The sequence below is a fragment of the Oncorhynchus gorbuscha genome, linkage group LG18 (genome assembly GCF_021184085.1).
Source record: "Oncorhynchus gorbuscha isolate QuinsamMale2020 ecotype Even-year linkage group LG18, OgorEven_v1.0, whole genome shotgun sequence".
In the NCBI taxonomy this organism is placed as follows: domain Eukaryota; kingdom Metazoa; phylum Chordata; class Actinopteri; order Salmoniformes; family Salmonidae; genus Oncorhynchus; species Oncorhynchus gorbuscha.
In genome coordinates, this window is record NC_060190.1 from 38,347,677 (window position 1) to 38,365,340 (window position 17,664).

Sequence of the window (17,664 nt, forward strand, 5' to 3'; positions counted from 1 at the left end):
GGCAAATATACTATTATTACCAGCATTATTATGTAATGTCTCTATGTAACTTTAAAATATCATTGTAATTACTGTATCATTAATCCAAGATTAATTCATCCAAGATGGCGTAGCAGTGAAGACGTGTTTTGTTCGTCCTCTCGTGTACTTTTGTATTTTTCGTATTTTTTGTATGTATATTTCAATTTTATTTTCAATCTCTTTTCGATTTTTAATTCGATTATACCTTCTGGTAACCTGCCTCACCCAATGTGATACGGAATCGCTATTATTTTTAATTTTAGAACACATTCAAGAACCTCCAGAAGTTAACTAGCTAATTAGCTACAGGCTATTTTGTCATTGTTAGCCACTGCTAGCGGCTTTTACCTTCTGCACAGATACCAGCCCTGTTTTTAGCCTGGATAATACTCGCCAGTATACCACTATCGGACAGTCTCTCCACAACAACGCTGGATTCCTGCCGTAATCCCTGGACCACTACTTCTGATCCTCACAGCTTGCACCCAGTACCGAAGCTATCCCTGAGGCCCACCTCCTGGCCTACTCAGCTGCTCACCCAAACCCCACTCATACACGGCTAGAGCCCAATACTCCACCGGATCCTTGCTGTAAACTCTGGACCTTGGCACCGGATCACTGCTGCTACCGATTGGCTATAGTGGCTAACGCCACTGCCACAAAGCTAGCACCAGTTAGCCATGAGCCAGGCACATCTCCCGGCTAGCAAACTAAATTCTACAATACCTCTTTTGCCATCTGGCTTGGATTCTCTATCGACACGGAGCCCTGCTGCACCACCACGACTGGTCTGCCGACGAATACTCCATCCTCTGGGCCTTCAACCGGAGACGCTCCTACTAGCCCCGGGCTACTAACTTTAAACACTGTGTCGCCCGCGTGCTAGCGTAGTGGCGGCTTCCCTGTTCCATCTACTGCTGCCCCCTGGACACTATGATCACTTGGCTACATAGCTGATGCCTGCTGGACTGTCCATTAATCGCGGTACTACATTCTGTTTATTTATTTTTTATCTGTCGGCCCCAGCCGCGAACTCAGACTCTGTGTGTAGTTAATCAGACCCTCTCTGCCTAGTCATCGCCAGTCATCGCCTGCTGTTGTTGTGTTAGCTGATTAGCTGTTGTTGTCTCATCTGTTGTTTTAGCTAGCTCTCCCAATCAACACATGTGATTACTTTATGCCTCGCTGTATGTCTCTCTCAAATATCAATATGCCTTGTATTCTGTTGTTCAGGTTAGTTATCATTGTTTTAGTTTAAAATGGAGCTCCTATTTCCACTCCTCATACCTCCCACACATGCGGTGACCTCACCCATTACAACCAGCATGTCCAGAGATACAACCTCTCTTATCATCACTCAGTGCCTGGGCTTACCTCCGCTGTCCCCGCACCCCACCATACCCCTGTCTGCACATTATGCCCTGAATATATTCTACCATGCCCAGAAATCTGCTCCTTTTATCCCTTGTCCCCAACGCTCTAGGCGACCAGTTTTGATAGCCTTTAGCTGCACCCTCATTTGTTGACTTCTGTGATCGAAAAAGCCTTGGTTTCATGCATGTCAACATCAGAAGCCTCCTCTCTAAGTTTGTTTTACTCACTGCTTTATCACACTCTGCCAACCCTGATGTCCTTGCCGTGTCTGAATCCTGGCTTAGGAAGGCCACCAAAAATGCTGAGATTTCCATACCCAACTATAACATTTTCCGTCAAGATAGAACTGCTAAAGGGGGAGGAGTTGCAATCTACTGCAGCGATAGCCCGCAAAGTAATGTCATACTTTCCAGGTCCATACCCAAACAGTTCGAACTTCTAATTTTAAAAATGAATCTCTCCAGAAATAAGCCTCTCACTGTTGCCGCCTGCTTACCGACCCCCCTCAGCTCCCAGCTGTGCCCTGGACACCATTTGTGAATTGATAGCCCCCCATCTTCAGAGTTGGTTCTGTTAGGTGACCTTAACTGGGATATGCTTAACACCCTGGCAGTCTTACAATCTAAGCTAGATGTCCTCAATCTCACACAAATCATCAAGGAACCCACCAGATACAACCCTAAATCCGTAAACATGGGCACCCTAATAGACATCATCTTGACCAACTTGCCCTCCAAATACACCTCTGTTGTCTTCAATCAGGATCTCAGTGATCTCTGCCTCATTGCCTGCATCCGCTACAGGGCCGCGGTCAAACGACCACCCCTCATCACTGTCAAACGCTCCCTAAAACACTTCTGCGAGCAGGCCTTTCTAATTGACCTGGCCCAGGTATCCTGGAAGGATATTGACCCCATCCCGTCAGTTGAGGATGCCAGGTCATTCTTTAAAAGTAACTTCCTCGCCATCTTAGATAAGCATGCTCCGTTCAAAAAATGCAGAACTAAAAACAGATAAAGCCCTTGGTTCACTCCAGACCTGACTTCCCTCGACCAGCACAAAAACATCCCGTGGCGGACTGCAATAGCATCGAGTAGCCCCTGCGATATGCAACTGTTCAGGGAAGTCAGGAACCAATACACACAGTCAGTCAGAAAAGCAAAGGCCAGCTTTTTCAAGCAGAAATTTGCATCCTGTAGCTCCAACTCCCAAAAGTTCTGGGACACTGTGAAGTCCATGGAGAACAAGAGCACCTCCTCCCAGCTGCACACTGCACTGAGGCTAGGGAACACGGTCACCACCGACAAATCCATGATTATCGAAAACTTCAACAAGCATTTCTCAACGGCTGGCCATGCCTTCCTCCTGGCTACTCCAACCTCGGCCAACAGCTCCCCACCCCCCCTCCCTCTCCCGCAGCTACTCGCCCGAGCCTCCACAGCTTCTCCTTTACCCAAATCCAGATAGCAGATGTTCTGAAAGAGCTGCAAAACCTGGACCCATACAAATCAGCTGGCCTTGACAATCTGGACCCTCTATTTCTGAAACTATCCGCCACCATTGTCGCAACCCCTATTACCAGCCTGTTCAACCTCTCTTTCGTATCATCACCACCTTCCGGAGACACCTGAAACCCCACCTCTTTAAGGAATACCTGGGATAGGATAAGTATTCCCTCTCACCCCCCCCCCTTTAAGATTTAGATGCACTATTGTAAAGTGACTGTTCCACTGGATGTCATAAGGTGAATGCACCAATTTGTAAGTCGCTCTGGATAAGAGCGTCTGCTAAATGACTTAAATGTAAATGTAAAAATCTGAGATCCCCAAGGAGTGGAAAGCTGCTGCGGTCATCCCCCTCTTCAAAGGGGGAGACACCCTGGACCCAAACTGTTACAGACCTATATCCATCCTGCCCTGCCTATCTAAGGTCTTTGAAAGCCAAGTTAACAAACAGATCACCATCTTGAATCCCACCGTACCTTCTGCACTGTGCAATCCGGTTTCCGAGCCGGTCACGGGTGCACCTCAGCCACACTCAAGGTACTCAACGATATCATAACCACCATCGATAAAAAACACTACTGTGCAGCCATCTTCATCGACCTGGCCAAGGCTTTCAACTCTGTCAATTACCATATTCTTATCGGCAGACTCAGTAGCCTCGGTTTTTCTAATGACTGCCTTGCCTGGTTCACCATCTACTTTGCAGACAGAGTTCAGTGCGTCAAATCAGAGGGCATGTTGTCCGGTCCTCTGGCAGTCTCTATGGGGGTGACTCTTTTCTCTGTATATATGAATGATGTTGCTCTTGCTGCGGGCGATTCCCTGATCCACCTCTATGCAGACCACACCATTCTGTATACCTCTGGCCCTTCCTTGGACACTGTGATATCTAACCTCCAAACAAGCTTCAATGCCATACAACACTCCTTCTGTGGCCTCCAAATGCTCTTAAACGCTAGTAAAACCAAATTCATGCTTTTCAACCGTTCGCTGCCTGCACCCGCACGCCCGACTAGCATCACCACCCTGGATGGTTCCGACATAGAATATGTGGACATCTATAAGTACCTAGGTGTCTGGCTAGACTGTAAACTCTCCTTCCAGACTCATATCAAACATCTCCAATCTAAAATCAAATCTAGAGTTGTATTTCTATTTAGCAACAAAGTCTCCTTCACTCACGCCGCCAAACTTACCCTAGTAAAACTGACTATCCTACCGATCCTCGACTTCGGCGATGTCATCTACAAAATAGCTTCCAATACTCTACTCAGCAAACTGGATGCAGTTTATCACAGTGACATCCATTTTGTTACTTAAGCACCTTATACCACCCACCACTGCGACCTGTATGCTCTAGTCGGCTGGCCCTTGCTACATATTCGTCGCCAGACCCACTGGCTCCAGGTCATCTACAAGTCCATGCTAGGTAAAGCTCCGCCTTATCTCAGTTCACTGGTCACGATGGCAACACCCACCCGTAGCACGCGCTCCAGCAGATATATCTCACTGATCATCCCTAAAGCCAACACCTCATTTGGCCGCCTTTCCGTCCAGTTCTCTGCTGCCTGGGACTGGAACAAACTGCAAATATCGCTGAAGTTGGAGACTTTTATCTCCCTCACCAACTTTAAACATCTGCTATCTGAGCAGCTAACCGATCGCTGCAGCTGTACATAGTCCATCGGTAAATAGCCCACCCAACTATACCTACCTCATCCCCATACTGTTTTTATTGATTTACTTTTCTGCTCTTTTGCACACCAGTATCTCTACCTGCACATGACCATCTGATCATTTATCACTCCAGTGTTAATCTGCTAAATTGTAATTATTCACTCCTATGGCCTATTTATTGCCTACCTGCTCATGCCTTTTGCACAAAATGTATATAGACAATTTTTTCTACTGTGTTATTGACTGTGTTATTGACTTGTTTATTGTTTACTCCATGTGTAACTCTGTGTTGTTGTCTGTTCACACTGCTATGCTTTATCTTGGCCAGGTCACAGTTGTACTAGCCTACCTGGTTAAAAAAATGTGAAATATATATATTTTTTATATTATCAGTGGTGTTTGTGAGGATTTCCCATTTAACAGAAGTGTAATGCCTTTCTCCAGGGATTGTGGTTAAACTCGGTGTGTGATACACTCAGAAAAAGGTACTGAATTGTACTTAAAGGGGTACAAACGCTTGTTACAGTCGTGGTTCCCTAGTAGCAACCAACCTTTAGAAAAGGTAAACATTAGCATTTTTAGGGTACCACCACAATCACTACGCCATTTGTTCCTTTAAAAGTAAAAAGATATATACCTCTTCTCGATATCATGTTTCTCAGATGTATATGTCTGTCCACCATCCCACTTCTAACACCAATAGTGCAAATTTGGGTGTCAAGCCAAGACCTTATCCATTATGCCAAGAGGTCCATACACCTTGTCAAGATCACTCAGTGTTGGGTGCTACAACATTAATCACAGCTATTTATTGTCACATGTTCTTATTTAAAGAGATTGTACTGAGGTTGTGTATACTTTTAAATCAAATCAAATCAAATGTTACTTCTCAAATGTGGTGAATACAGCAGTTGTAGACCTTATGGTGAAACGATTACTTACAATCCCTTAACCAACAGTGCAGTTCAGGAAATATAGTTAATTTAGAAGATATTTATTAAATAAACTAAAGGAAAAATTAATTATAAAAAGTGAAGTGTAAAGTGACTATTCATAGATAATTAACAGCGAGTAGCAGCAGTGTTTGGTACCGCTTGCAGTGCAGTAGCTGAGAGAACAGTCTATGACTTGGGCGACTGGAGTCCTTGACATTTTTTTGGGCCTTGCTCTGACACCGCCTAGTACATAGGTCCTCGATGTCAGGAAGCTTCGCCACAGGGATGTACTGGGCCGTACGCACTACCCTATATAGCGCTTTATGGTCAGATGCCGAGAAGTTACCGTACCAGGCGGTGATGTAACCGGTCAGGATGGTCTCGATGGTGCAGCTGTAGAAGTTTTTTAAGGATCTGGGGACCCATGCCAAATCTTTTCAGTCTCCTGAGGGGGCAAAGGTGTTGTTGTGCCTTCTTCAAAACTGTCTTGGTGTATTTGGACCATGATAGTTTGTTGGTGATGACATCAAGGAACTTGAAACTCTCGACCCACTCCACTTCATCCTTGTCGATTTTAATGGGAGACTGTTCGGCCCTCCTTTTCCTATAGTCCACGATCAGCTCCTTTGTCATTCTCACATTGAGGGAGAGGTTGTTGTCCAAGTGATCGGTGATCAGGCCTACCTACCACTGTTATGTCGTCAGCAAACTTAATGACGGTGTGGAGTTGTGTTTGGCCACGCAGTTGTGGGTTAATAAACTCTTGCTGCTCAGATCCCTTTAGCAGGATCATTTGTCATTTGCAGAGCGCCAAATTCAAATTAAATTACTAAAAATTGTAAAAAATCATGAAATCACAAGTGCAATACACCAAAACACAGCTTAACTTGTTAATCCAGCCAGCATGTCAGATTTCAAAAAGGCTTTACGGTGAAGGCAAACCATGCGCACTATTGTGGCCAAGCCTGTCCCCAGTGTCGGGCCGGACACTCAAGGCAGCAACTCGCTCCAGCAGCACCGCGTTCCACAGCTAAAGGCCCAGAAACAAAGGATATACCTCCCATCTCTGAGGTAAAAGGAACCACAGACAAATATTTTCTCGATTCCATGTGTGAAGTCAAGGAATCAAGGACAGGAGGAATCAAGGAAATAATTGGGCTTCACCCAGTGTGTAGGACAGGAATGGTCAACCTTGGCTATCAAGGTTCTTGTTTTAGGCCAGTACAAACACATCTGATTGATCTAATCAAGGTCTTGATGCTTAATTGGTCAATTCCCAGCTTTGAAGAGCACTGTTCTAAATTAAGAAACTAAGGGTGTTTGAGGGGATTGGCGATCAAGATTAGCAAATGTTTGCAGATCCTGACACATTCCGATTCTCTCAAATGCAAGGATTGTGAATAATAAAAATGCTGTTTCCCGTCAATGACTCCCCTCTGAGTAACAGCTTTCCCCTCCACTCCAGATCCCCTCGTCGGCAGTGGAAATGCCTGGCTCTGCCGACGTCCCCGGTCTTAACGTTCAGTTCGGAGCACTGGACTTCGGCTCGGAGGCGGCCCTGCCAGACTTTGGCCCCGTGGAGACGTGTGTCACCGGGGGCTCCAGGGAGTCCACCCCGGCCCCACAGAGCCAGACCAGCCACTATTCCAATCCCCTCAGGTTGGTTACAATCTCCACCGCGGGTGTATTCAGTGAGGTGAAAGTTACAGACAGATACAGTAACCCATTTACATGATTCCACATTTTGCCTCAGACAGTCCGATCTCTTCAGCACAATTTCTTGTGTATATTCTGTTATTTTTGACTCCTGAACACACCCCAGGGGTGGTCAACAGATTGAAGACCATGCTAGCTCACCCTAGAAGTCCATACGAATTCTTCTTATTATACATTTGAAAGTGTCTCGACATAGTTTAACTAAAACCTCCTTCTCGGTTTGTCTCCAGTGAATCTATAAGCACCCCTCTTTCCGTCCCCCTCCCTCTCTCATCCTCTGAGCCCGTCTACCACTCCTCGTCAGTGCCCATGCCCAGCCTGGTTCCCTCCTCTATGAATACAGTCAGTTTTGTTCAGTAATCCACAGGCTTGTGCGGTCACGACGGGCAGACGAAAATTCTAAATAGTATCCGTAAAGTTCGTAGAAACATGTCAAACATTTTTTATAATCCATTCTCAGGTTGTTTTTACAATAAATAATAAATCATATTTAAACCGGACGGTAGCCTTTTCAATAGAAGAGAGAAAGAAAAGGTCTCGCTCCCGGGTCTCTTGCGCGCATGCACAAATCCTGAGGACATCTGGCTATCCACTGACGCGATGTGATCCTTCTCGCTCATTTTTCAGAATAAAAGCCTGAAACTATGTTTAAAGACTGTTCACACCTTGTGGAAGCCATAGGGAAAGGAATCTGGTTGATATCCCATTAAATGGAGGATATGCTTGCAATGGAAAAGAGTAGTTTCAGAAAAACAGCACTTCCTGGATGGATTTTCCTCAGGTTTTCGCCTGCCATATCAGTTCTGTTATACTTACAGACAATATTTTGACATTTCTGGAAACTTTAGTGTTTTCTATCCTAATCTGCCAATTATATGCATATTCAAGCTTCTGGGGCACTCAAGAGCCTAAAAGTGTCCCTGAAAATTGTGAAGAATTGTGTACAATGTCATGACATCATTGAATTTGTTTAAATATATGTGATGAATGATGATCACTGGCAGTCAACAGCTGCAGTGTTGCCCATCGGACCACATATCATGGAATACGTTTGTGAAAGTTTGTAAAGACAAAAAGGTGGACATATGGAATGGTTGAAACAACAGAAAGGTAGGCCAATATTTTCTTATCTAAAAAGTGGGAGAAAGTTTGCAATGTACATTTCTTGAGTGCATCAAAGTTATATATCTGTTGTGTTGTGATTCCCAAAAGGGATAAATGGATGGTCGTGCGCCTGTTGCGCAAAATGTTCCAAAATTCAAACAAAATACACCAGAGGCACCATTTAGGAGATACAGGTTGTGTAACGTTCTGACCTTAGTTCCTTTTTTATGTCTTTATTTTAGTTGGTCAGGGTGTGAGTTGGGGTGGACATTCTAAGTTGTTTTTCCATGTTTTGTTCTGTTGTTATATTTCTATGTTTGGCCTAGTATGGTTCTTTCATCAGGTGTCTGTCATTGTCTCTGATTGGGAGCCATGTTTAGGTAGCCTGTTTTCTATTGTGTTTTGTGGGTGGTTGTATCCTGGGTTAGTGTTTTCTGTCATGTATTGTATTGTCATGTCTTGTCCCTGTGCTTTCTCTTCTCTTCGTTTCCCCCTGCTGGTCGTATTAGGTTTCTTTCTCTCTCTTTATCCCTCTCTCTCTCTATCGTTCCGTTCCTGCTTCCAGCTGTTCCTCATTCTCCTAACAACCTCGTTTACTCTTTCACACCTGTCCCCTATTTTGCCCTCTGATTAAGTCTCTATTTCTCTCTCTGTTTCTGCTTCTGTCCTTGTCGGATTCTTGTTTGCTGTTTGCTTTGCCTTTGTTCCGTCCAGTTGTATTCTGCCTCGTCATCAGATACTGCGTGTGAGCAGGTGTCTCTCCTCTACGGCCCGCGCCTACCCGAAGGGACCTGCAGTCTGTTGCCGCTAGCCCTGCAACTCTCCTCAACAACTAGAAGGGGGACTCTCCTGTTAAACTAGAGGATTTATGTTTTCCCTGTTTGGACATTAAAAGACTCTGTTTCCGTTATATCGCTTTTGTGTCCTCACTCATCTGCATAACAGTTTTCACCATATGGGACTGTTTCGGTTGTTTGTTTGTACTTTTATTATTTTGCTCAGTGTTCTGTTTCCCGTAAATGTTTCCAGATGTATTAAATATATCAATATGGACACTTACCACACTGCACATTGGTCTGATCGTTGCTAATTCCGTTACAGAACCCCTCCCCCCCACAAAAAAGGACCAAGCAGCGTGGTAACAGGCAGCAGAAATCTCAAGAATCATGGACATGGGAGGAGATTTTGGAAGGCAAGGGACCCTGGGCACAAGCTGGGGAATATCGCCGCCCCAAGGCAGATCTGGAGGCAGCTAAAGCTGAGCAGCGGTGGTATGAGGAGGCTGCACGGCAGCGCGGCTGGGACGAGAGGCAGCCCCAAAAATGTATTGGGGGAGCACAAGGGGAGTGTGGCTAAGTCAGGTAGGAGACCTGTGCCAACTGCTTACCGTGGAGAGAGGTGGACTGTTATTCCGTGAGGCGCACAAAATGTCCCAGGTGCGCAGGCATAGCCCGGTGCGTTACAGCACAGCGCCTCATATCTGCCGGGCTAGAATGGGCATCAAGCCAGGTGCCATGAAGCCGGCTCAGTGCATCTGGTCTCCAGTGCGTCTGCTCGGGCCGGGGTACATGGCACCAGCCCTATGCATGGTGTCCCCGGTTCGCCAGCACAGCCCAGTGCGGTCTTTTCCACCTTGCCGCACTGGCCTAGCTACGGGGGAGTATCCAACCAGGTAGGGTTGTGCAGGCTCGGTGCTCGAGACCTCCAGTGCGCCTCAACGGTCCGGTCTATCCGGTGCCTCCTCCATGCACCAGCCCTCTGGTGGCAGCCCTCAGCACCAGGCTGACTCTCCGTCTCCTCCCTACAGGTGCTCCCTCCTGTCCAGCGCTGCCAGAGCCTCCCTCCTGTCCAGCGCTGCCAGAGTCTCCCTCCTGTCCTGAGCTGCCAGAGTCTCCCTCCTGTCCTGAGCTGCCAGAGTCTCCCTCCTGTCCTGAGCTGCCAGAGTCTCCCTCCTGTCCTGAGCTGCCAGAGTCTCCCTCCTGTCCTAAGCTGCCAGAGTCTCCCTCCTGTCCTGAGCTGCCAGTCTCCATCCTGTCCTGGGTTTTCTGCTTGTTTTCCAGAGAAATGTATTGAAAAGAAAAATTAAATGACTACCATGGTCTAATAGATCTGAATTCAAATTTTTGATGTTTTCTAGCTTCTGATGTATGGATTTGATCGATGTATTCAATATATGTTATGTTAACTAATGATAATCCCTGTTGCTTCAGAGTTTAGGTTCATTACATGACAGGAACGAGCGCGTAGATTGTGTGCACTGAATAATGCCAGGTTATAATGTAAGTATTCTGTGCCTTTCTCCCCGAGGACTGCAGATGGTTTATCATACATATTTGAGCCATAGATTGACATGTTGAGTCCTAAACGGGAGGTTTAAAAAAATAAGTGCCACAGACCCCCCCCCCCCCCGGAACTGTCATTATGCACACCTGGTCCTTATTCCCATTTCATTAGTAATTGTATAAGTGTGGCCTTTGTTCACTATTGTCCTGACGATTATTGTCACATTGTCCATTGGTTCATGTGGTTTTGGTTTTCGTGCCACGTATATTGTGCAGATGATTACGGTCCCGTCCTGTGTGATAATCATTGTGCGATTGTGTATTTATTCAAGGCACTCCTAGCGCTTCTCTATACGTGTTTGTTTGGTCTTTGTACCCGTGCCTTTACATGGCATCCTGTAATTTGGGAAATAAAAACCCCTATTACGCATTCCTGTGACTGTTTCCCGACCCTTTATACCGAGCGACAACAAGGTAGTTTTAAATCCTTAATCGTTTCAATTTAATTTAAGCCTTTATGAAGACTTCAGAACTGGCATCAGACATGCTCTAACTTTAATTAACATAACCAAAGACCACTTAAACTGGTAGCACACTTCCACTCACGGATGGCCAAAAATAATTAACTGAACCCCATGCCCCCAGTAATCCACGCATCCACCCTGGGAAACCTTTATCGTTCCCCTTTTTTTGGAGAGTGTGTGATAATTCTACGTTTACGTTTAAAAAATATTACTACATGTACCTCTGAAGGTACATTATGTGTATCTTTGTACCCCAGGGAACATTACTGTACACTAACCGTAACCTCTTTTCTGTGAGTGTACCGTCATACAAAAGGGAAATATAGAGGTCCATTTCAATAGATTTTGTCTTTGGTATTAGTGTAAACTTAACACATTATTGCATTTGTTTGTATTCTCACCAATTCGATTTGTACTGGAAGCATTCAGTTTGATTGGGGTGGCTCTGAAGAACTCATTTGGTTTGTCCACACGTATAGACAGTGATAAGACATAGCCTGCTGATATACTATTATAATTAGGCTCTAATCTCTTGTGTGTGAAAAGGATCTGAAGGGAGATACCTAGGGCTCCAAGCAGTATCTCATCTCTATGAAGTATTGCATGCATCATAGAGTATGTAGCAGTACCCCAATGGTCAGCTAGCTAATGACTTTGACCTTAAGCATGCCCGCTAATGGTGGCTAGGTCTGTTAAAGTGCTATGTGTTCACTTCCTCTGACCTACAGGAGGGACTGACTGCTCTTCATTGATCCATAAACCTGCCCTATGTTAACACCTCAGCATCTGAAATGTCCCAAATGTCATCCAATTCCCTACATAGTGCACTCCTTGTGACCAGAACCCTATAGGCCATGGTCCAAAGTAGTGCACTATATAGGGAATAGGGTGCTATATTACTTTATTAAAAGGTCCTAATTATTGAAAGTAGAGAGTTCTCCTCTTTTCTCTTTCAAAATGCAGCGTTATTTTTAGGCTGAATTAATATTAAGTTCATTTGTAAAATGGTATTGTGTGTGTTAGTAGTGCATGGGTGCGTGTGCACGTGAAGCATACAGGTTATTTAAATCATTTGTTGAGATATGGTCAGCAATAAAAAATAGTGTACTGCATAATACAACATGAGATAAATGTTTTTATGGACATTAATGGGAACGCCCCTATAAAATAATTTCTGCCTAACTTTGGAATCAGGTATTTAATCAGCAGGATTTTGCATACCAAATACCTAGCTCATCTCATTCACCGAGAAGCCATCTCATAAATGCTTTACATTGAGGGATGTACAGTCAGATTCAACATTTTTGGTACCCTTCATAAAGATGAGCAAAAATAACTATTAAATAATACAAATACTGAGCAGTATTGTATGCTACATTTTTTGAAAATCATAGTATTTTATACTAAGATAATTGCTCAGAGAAAGAGACTTTGTTTAAGAAGTAACTTTTTTCCCAATTTGTTTTTGGCACCCCTGTCTTCTTAGGGCTTTTTTTTTCAATTTCCGCCTGACTGACATGCCCAAAGTAAACTGCCTGTTGCTCAGGTCCTGAAGCCAGGATATGCATATACAGTTGAAATCGGAAGTTTGCATACACTTAGGTTGGAGTCATTAAAACTCGTTCTTCAATCACTCCACAAATGTCGGTTCGGACATCTACTTTGTGCATGACACACAAAAAAAAAAAAAATTGTTTACAGACAGATTATTTAACTTATAATTCACTGTATCACAATTCCAGTGGGTCAGACGTTTATATACGTTAAGTTGACTGTGCCTTTAAACAGCTTCAAAATTCCAGAAAATTATGTCATGACTTTAAAAGTTTCTGATGGGCTAATTGACATAATTTGAGTCAATTGGAGGTGTACCTGTGGATGTATTTCAAGGCCTACCTTCAAAGTCACGTGACATCAAGGGAAAATCTAAAGAAATCAGCCAAGAACTCAGGAAAATAAATTGTAGACATCCACAAGTCTAGTCATCCTTGGGAGCAATTTCCAAATGCCTGAAGGTACCACATTCATCTGTACAAACAACAGTACGCAAGTATGAACACGCAGCCGTCATAGCGCTCGGCATAACCTGAAAGGCCGCTCAGCAAGGAAGACTACGGACTACAAAACTACGGTTTGCAACTGCACATGGGGAGAAAAATCGTACTTTTTGGAGAAATGTCCTCTGGTCTGATGAAACAAAAATATGACTGTTTGGCCATAATGACCATCGTTATGTTTGGAGGAAAAAGGGGAGGCTTGCAAGCCGATGAACACCATCCCAACCGTGAAGCACGGGGGTGACAGCATCATGTTGTGGGGGTGCTTTGCTGCAGGAGGGACTGGTGCACTTCACAAAATAGATGGCTTTATGAGGAAGGAAAATTATGTGGATATATTGAAGCAACATCTCAAGACATCAGTCAGGAAGTTAAAGCTTGGGTGAGCCAGTGGTGGAGCGGGCTCTGACTTGTTGAAACAAAGTTTAGGTGTAGATTTTCGGATTCCTTTCCCTGCATGTTGAATGAGTGGATTATTTATTTTTTTGAATTGCGTGCCCTCCAGTTTCACCGGATGTTGTCTCGCCAGTAGGACACCTAGCCCTAACAATTAAATATCTCACCTTGTTAGGAAAATGGCACTGAGCCTTTTTCTAAAATGTTTTTTGAGATTGGAGAACACATCAGTAGGGATCTTAGACCATTCCTATACACAAAATCTTTCCATATCCTCGATATCCTAAGGTCTACACTTATTGACTACCCTCTTTAATTCAAGCCACAGGTTTCAATAGGGTTCTTGTCTGGAGACTTAGATGGCCTTTGAACATTTTTGATTTTGTGATCAATTAACCATTTCTGTATGGATTTTGATGTGTGCTTTTGGTTATTCTTATGCTGGAAGAGCCACTTGCGGACAAGTCTCAGCCTCCTGGCAGAGGCAACCATGTTTTTGGCTAAAATGTCCTGGTACTAGATAAAGTTCATGATGCCGTTGACCTTAATATGGGCCCCAGGACCAGTGGAAGCAAAATTGCCCCACAACATCCAAGATCCACTACCATATTTTACAGTAGGTATGGGGTTCCTTCCTGCATGTGATTCTTCTTTTTGACGCCAAACCCACCACTGGTGTGATTGGCCAAAGAGTTCTATTTTCATGGGTGCCAACAATTATGGTCTTGAGTGTATGTTATTTTTAAGGGTGCCAATAATTATGGACCTGACTGTACATCGATCATTCTCTTGGGAAAATACCAGCTTGTCACCAATTGTTTTAACTTAAGAGGAACTAAACATCCTCTTATCCACATTAGAAATTCAGATATTTTCTCTCGTGAGTTACATTCACATTTGAGTAATTTAGCTTATATTTAGAGAAGCTTACAATTAGTGGAATCATCTTAAGATAGCTAGGCGAGACAACCACATATCACAGTCATAGCAAGTACATTTTCCTTCAGTAAAGTAGTTATCTGAAAAGTCATTGCTAGTAGGAAAATAACTTATTTTGTGTGTGTGTGGGGGGGGGCTTTTTCCACCATTGGGGTGCCAGGACAGAGAAGGCCTTGAACCAGGCTGAGTGGGAGCTGAGAGGGGAGGGAGGGGCAAGAGACCAGAGGTGGCAGAACGGAGTGCTTGGGTTGGGGTGTAGGGTTTGAGCACAGCCTCAAGGTAGGGATAGGCAGTTCACATTGCTGCTCCGTAACCAAGCACCATGGTCATGTAGTGGATGCGAGCTTTTACTGGAAGGAGCAGGGTGACCTGAGAGAACATAGGAAGGTTGAACACCAGCGAGCTTGCAGCATTCTGGATAAGTTGCAGGGGTTTGATGGCACAATCAGGGAGCAAAGCCAACAGAGAGTTGCAGTAGTCTAGACAGGTGATAACAAGTGCCTGGATTTGGACCTGCGCCTCTTCCTGTGTGAGGAAGGGTTGTACTCTACGAATGTTGTAGTGCATGAACCTGCAGGAGGGAGTTACTGCTCTGATGTTTGCAGAGAATGAGAGGATGTTGTCCAGGGTCACGCCACGGTTCTTTGTGCTCTGGGAGAGGGACACTGTGGAGTTGTCAACTGTAGAGGTCTTGGAACGGGCAGGCCTGCCCTGGCTGTCAGAAGGAGAAAAGTAGTTGAGTGTCACAAGGTTATTATAGTTTTGTGTTTTTATATTTTATTTATTTATTTGTATTCAGGGATTTATTTTGTGTGTTTGGAGGGGGGGGTCACTTCTTGCAACTGAGGGGCACAAGGTCATGGGTCAGGTCATATGTTATATAAAGTTTAAATAATAATGTCAATTTCAATGTGACTTGAATTTACATTTATACATTTATACATTATACATTTAAGTCATTTAGCAGACGCTCTTATCCAGAGCGACTTACAAATTGGTGCATTCACCTTATGACATCCAGTGGAACAGCCACTTTACAATAGTGCATTTAAATCTTTTAAGGGGGGTGAGAAGGATTACTTTATCCTATCCTAGGTATTCCTTAAAGAGGTGGGGTTTCAGGTGTCTCCGGAAGGTGGTGATTGACTCCGCTGTCCTGGCGTCGTGAGGGAGTTTGTTCCACCATTGGGGAGCCAGAGCAGCGAACAGTTTTGACTGGGCTGAGCGGGAACTGTACTTCCTCAGTGGTAGGGAGGCGAGCAGGCCAGAGGTGGATGAACGCAGTGCCCTTATTTGGGTGTAGGGCCTGATCAGAGCCTGGAGGTACTGAGGTGCCGTTCCCCTCACAGCTCCGTAGGCAAGCACCATGGTCTTGTAGCGGATGCGAGCTTCAACTGGAAGCCAGTGGAGAGAGCGGAGGAGCGGGGTGATGTGAGAGAACTTGGGAAGGTTGAACACTAGACGGGCTGCGGCGTTCTGGATGAGTTGTAGGGGTTTAATGGCACAGGCAGGGAGCCCAGCCAACAGCGAGTTGCAGTAATCCAGACGGGAGATGACAAGTGCCTGGATTAGGACCTGCGCCGCTTCCTGTGTGAGGCAGGGTCGTACTCTGCGGATGTTGTAGAGCATGAACCTACAGGAACGGGCCACCGCCTTGATGTTAGTTGAGAACGACAGGGTGTTGTCCAGGATCACGCCAAGGTTCTTAGCGCTCTGGGAGGAGGACACAATGGAGTTGTCAACCGTGATGGCGAGATCATGGAACGGGCAGTCCTTCCCCGGGAGGAAGAGCAGCTCCGTCTTGCCGAAGTTCAGCTTGAGGTGGTGATCCGTCATCCACACTGATATGTCTGCCAGACATGCAGAGATGCGATTCGCCACCTGGTCATCAGAAGGGGGAAAAGAGAAGATTAATTGTGTGTCGTCTGCATAGCAATGATAGGAGAGACCATGTGAGGTTATGACAGAGCCAAGTGACTTGGTGTATAGCGAGAATAGGAGAGGGCCTAGAACAGAGCCCTGGGGGACACCAGTGGTGAGAGCGCGTGGTGAGGAGACAGATTCTCGCCACGCCACCTGGTAGGAGCGACCTGTCAGGTAGGACGCAATCCAAGCGTGGGCCGCGCCGGAGATGCCCAACTCGGAGAGGGTGAAGAGGAGGATCTGATGGTTCACAGTATCGAAGGCAGCCGATAGGTCTAGAAGGATGAGAGCAGAGGAGAGAGAGTTAACTTTAGCGGTGCGGAGCGCCTCCATGATACAGAGAAGAGCAGTCTCAGTTGAATGACTAGTCTTGAAACCTGACTGATTTGGATCAAGAAGGTCATTCTGAGAGAGATAGCGGGAGAGCTGACCAAGGACGGCACGTTCAAGAGTTTTGGAGAGAAAAGAAAGAAGGGATACTGGTCTGTAATTGTTGACATCGGAGGGATCGAGTGTAGGTTTTTTCAGAAGGGGTGCAACTCCGCTCTCTTGAAGAAAGGGTCTCAGGGATAAGTTGATGAGCGAGGTGAGGTAGGGAGAAGGTCTCCGGAAATGGTCTGGAGAAGAGAGGAGGGGATAGGGTCAGGGGCAGGTTGTTGGGCGGCCGGCCGTCACAAGACGCGAGATTTCATCTGGAGAGAGAGGGGAGAAAGAGGTCAGAGCACAGGGTAGGGCAGTGTGAGCAGAACCAGCGGTGTCGTTTGACTTAGCAAACGAGGATCGGATGTCGTCGACCTTCTTTTCAAAATGGTTGACGAAGGGAGGCGAGTTTTCCTCCATTTCCGCTCGGCTGCCCGGAGCCTACACTAATCAAGTCGTTCCGTTGAGTGTAATAGTTTCTACAGTGCTGCTATTCGGGGGCTAGCTGGCTAGCTAGCAGTGTTGATTACGTTACGTTGCGTTAAAAGAACGACAATAGCTGGCTAGCTAACCTAGAAAATTGCTCTAGACTACACAATTATCTTTGATACACAGACGGCTATGTAGCTAGCTATGTAGCTAGCTACGATCAAACAAATCAAACCGTTGTGCTGTAATGAAATGAAATGAAAAATGTGATACTACCTGTGGAGCGAAGCGGAATGCGACCGGGTTGTTGAGTGCGGAAGTTCTATTCAGTAGACGTTGGCTAGCTGTTGGCTAGCTAGCAG

The 17,664-nt window shown here is 45.4% G+C and overlaps 1 protein-coding gene across 1 annotated transcript; it reads right to left on the bottom strand.

The window, feature by feature from the left end:
• Positions 1–15,616: 15,616 nt before the first annotated feature.
• LOC124003723 lies at positions 15,617–16,720 on the bottom strand (the record flags this gene model as incomplete). Its single annotated transcript, XM_046312268.1, has 2 exons — positions 15,617–16,411; positions 16,607–16,720. Coding segments are annotated over 2 exons (909 nt in total), but the record flags the coding sequence as incomplete, so codon positions are not given.
• Between the last annotated feature and the right edge of the window lie 944 nt (positions 16,721–17,664).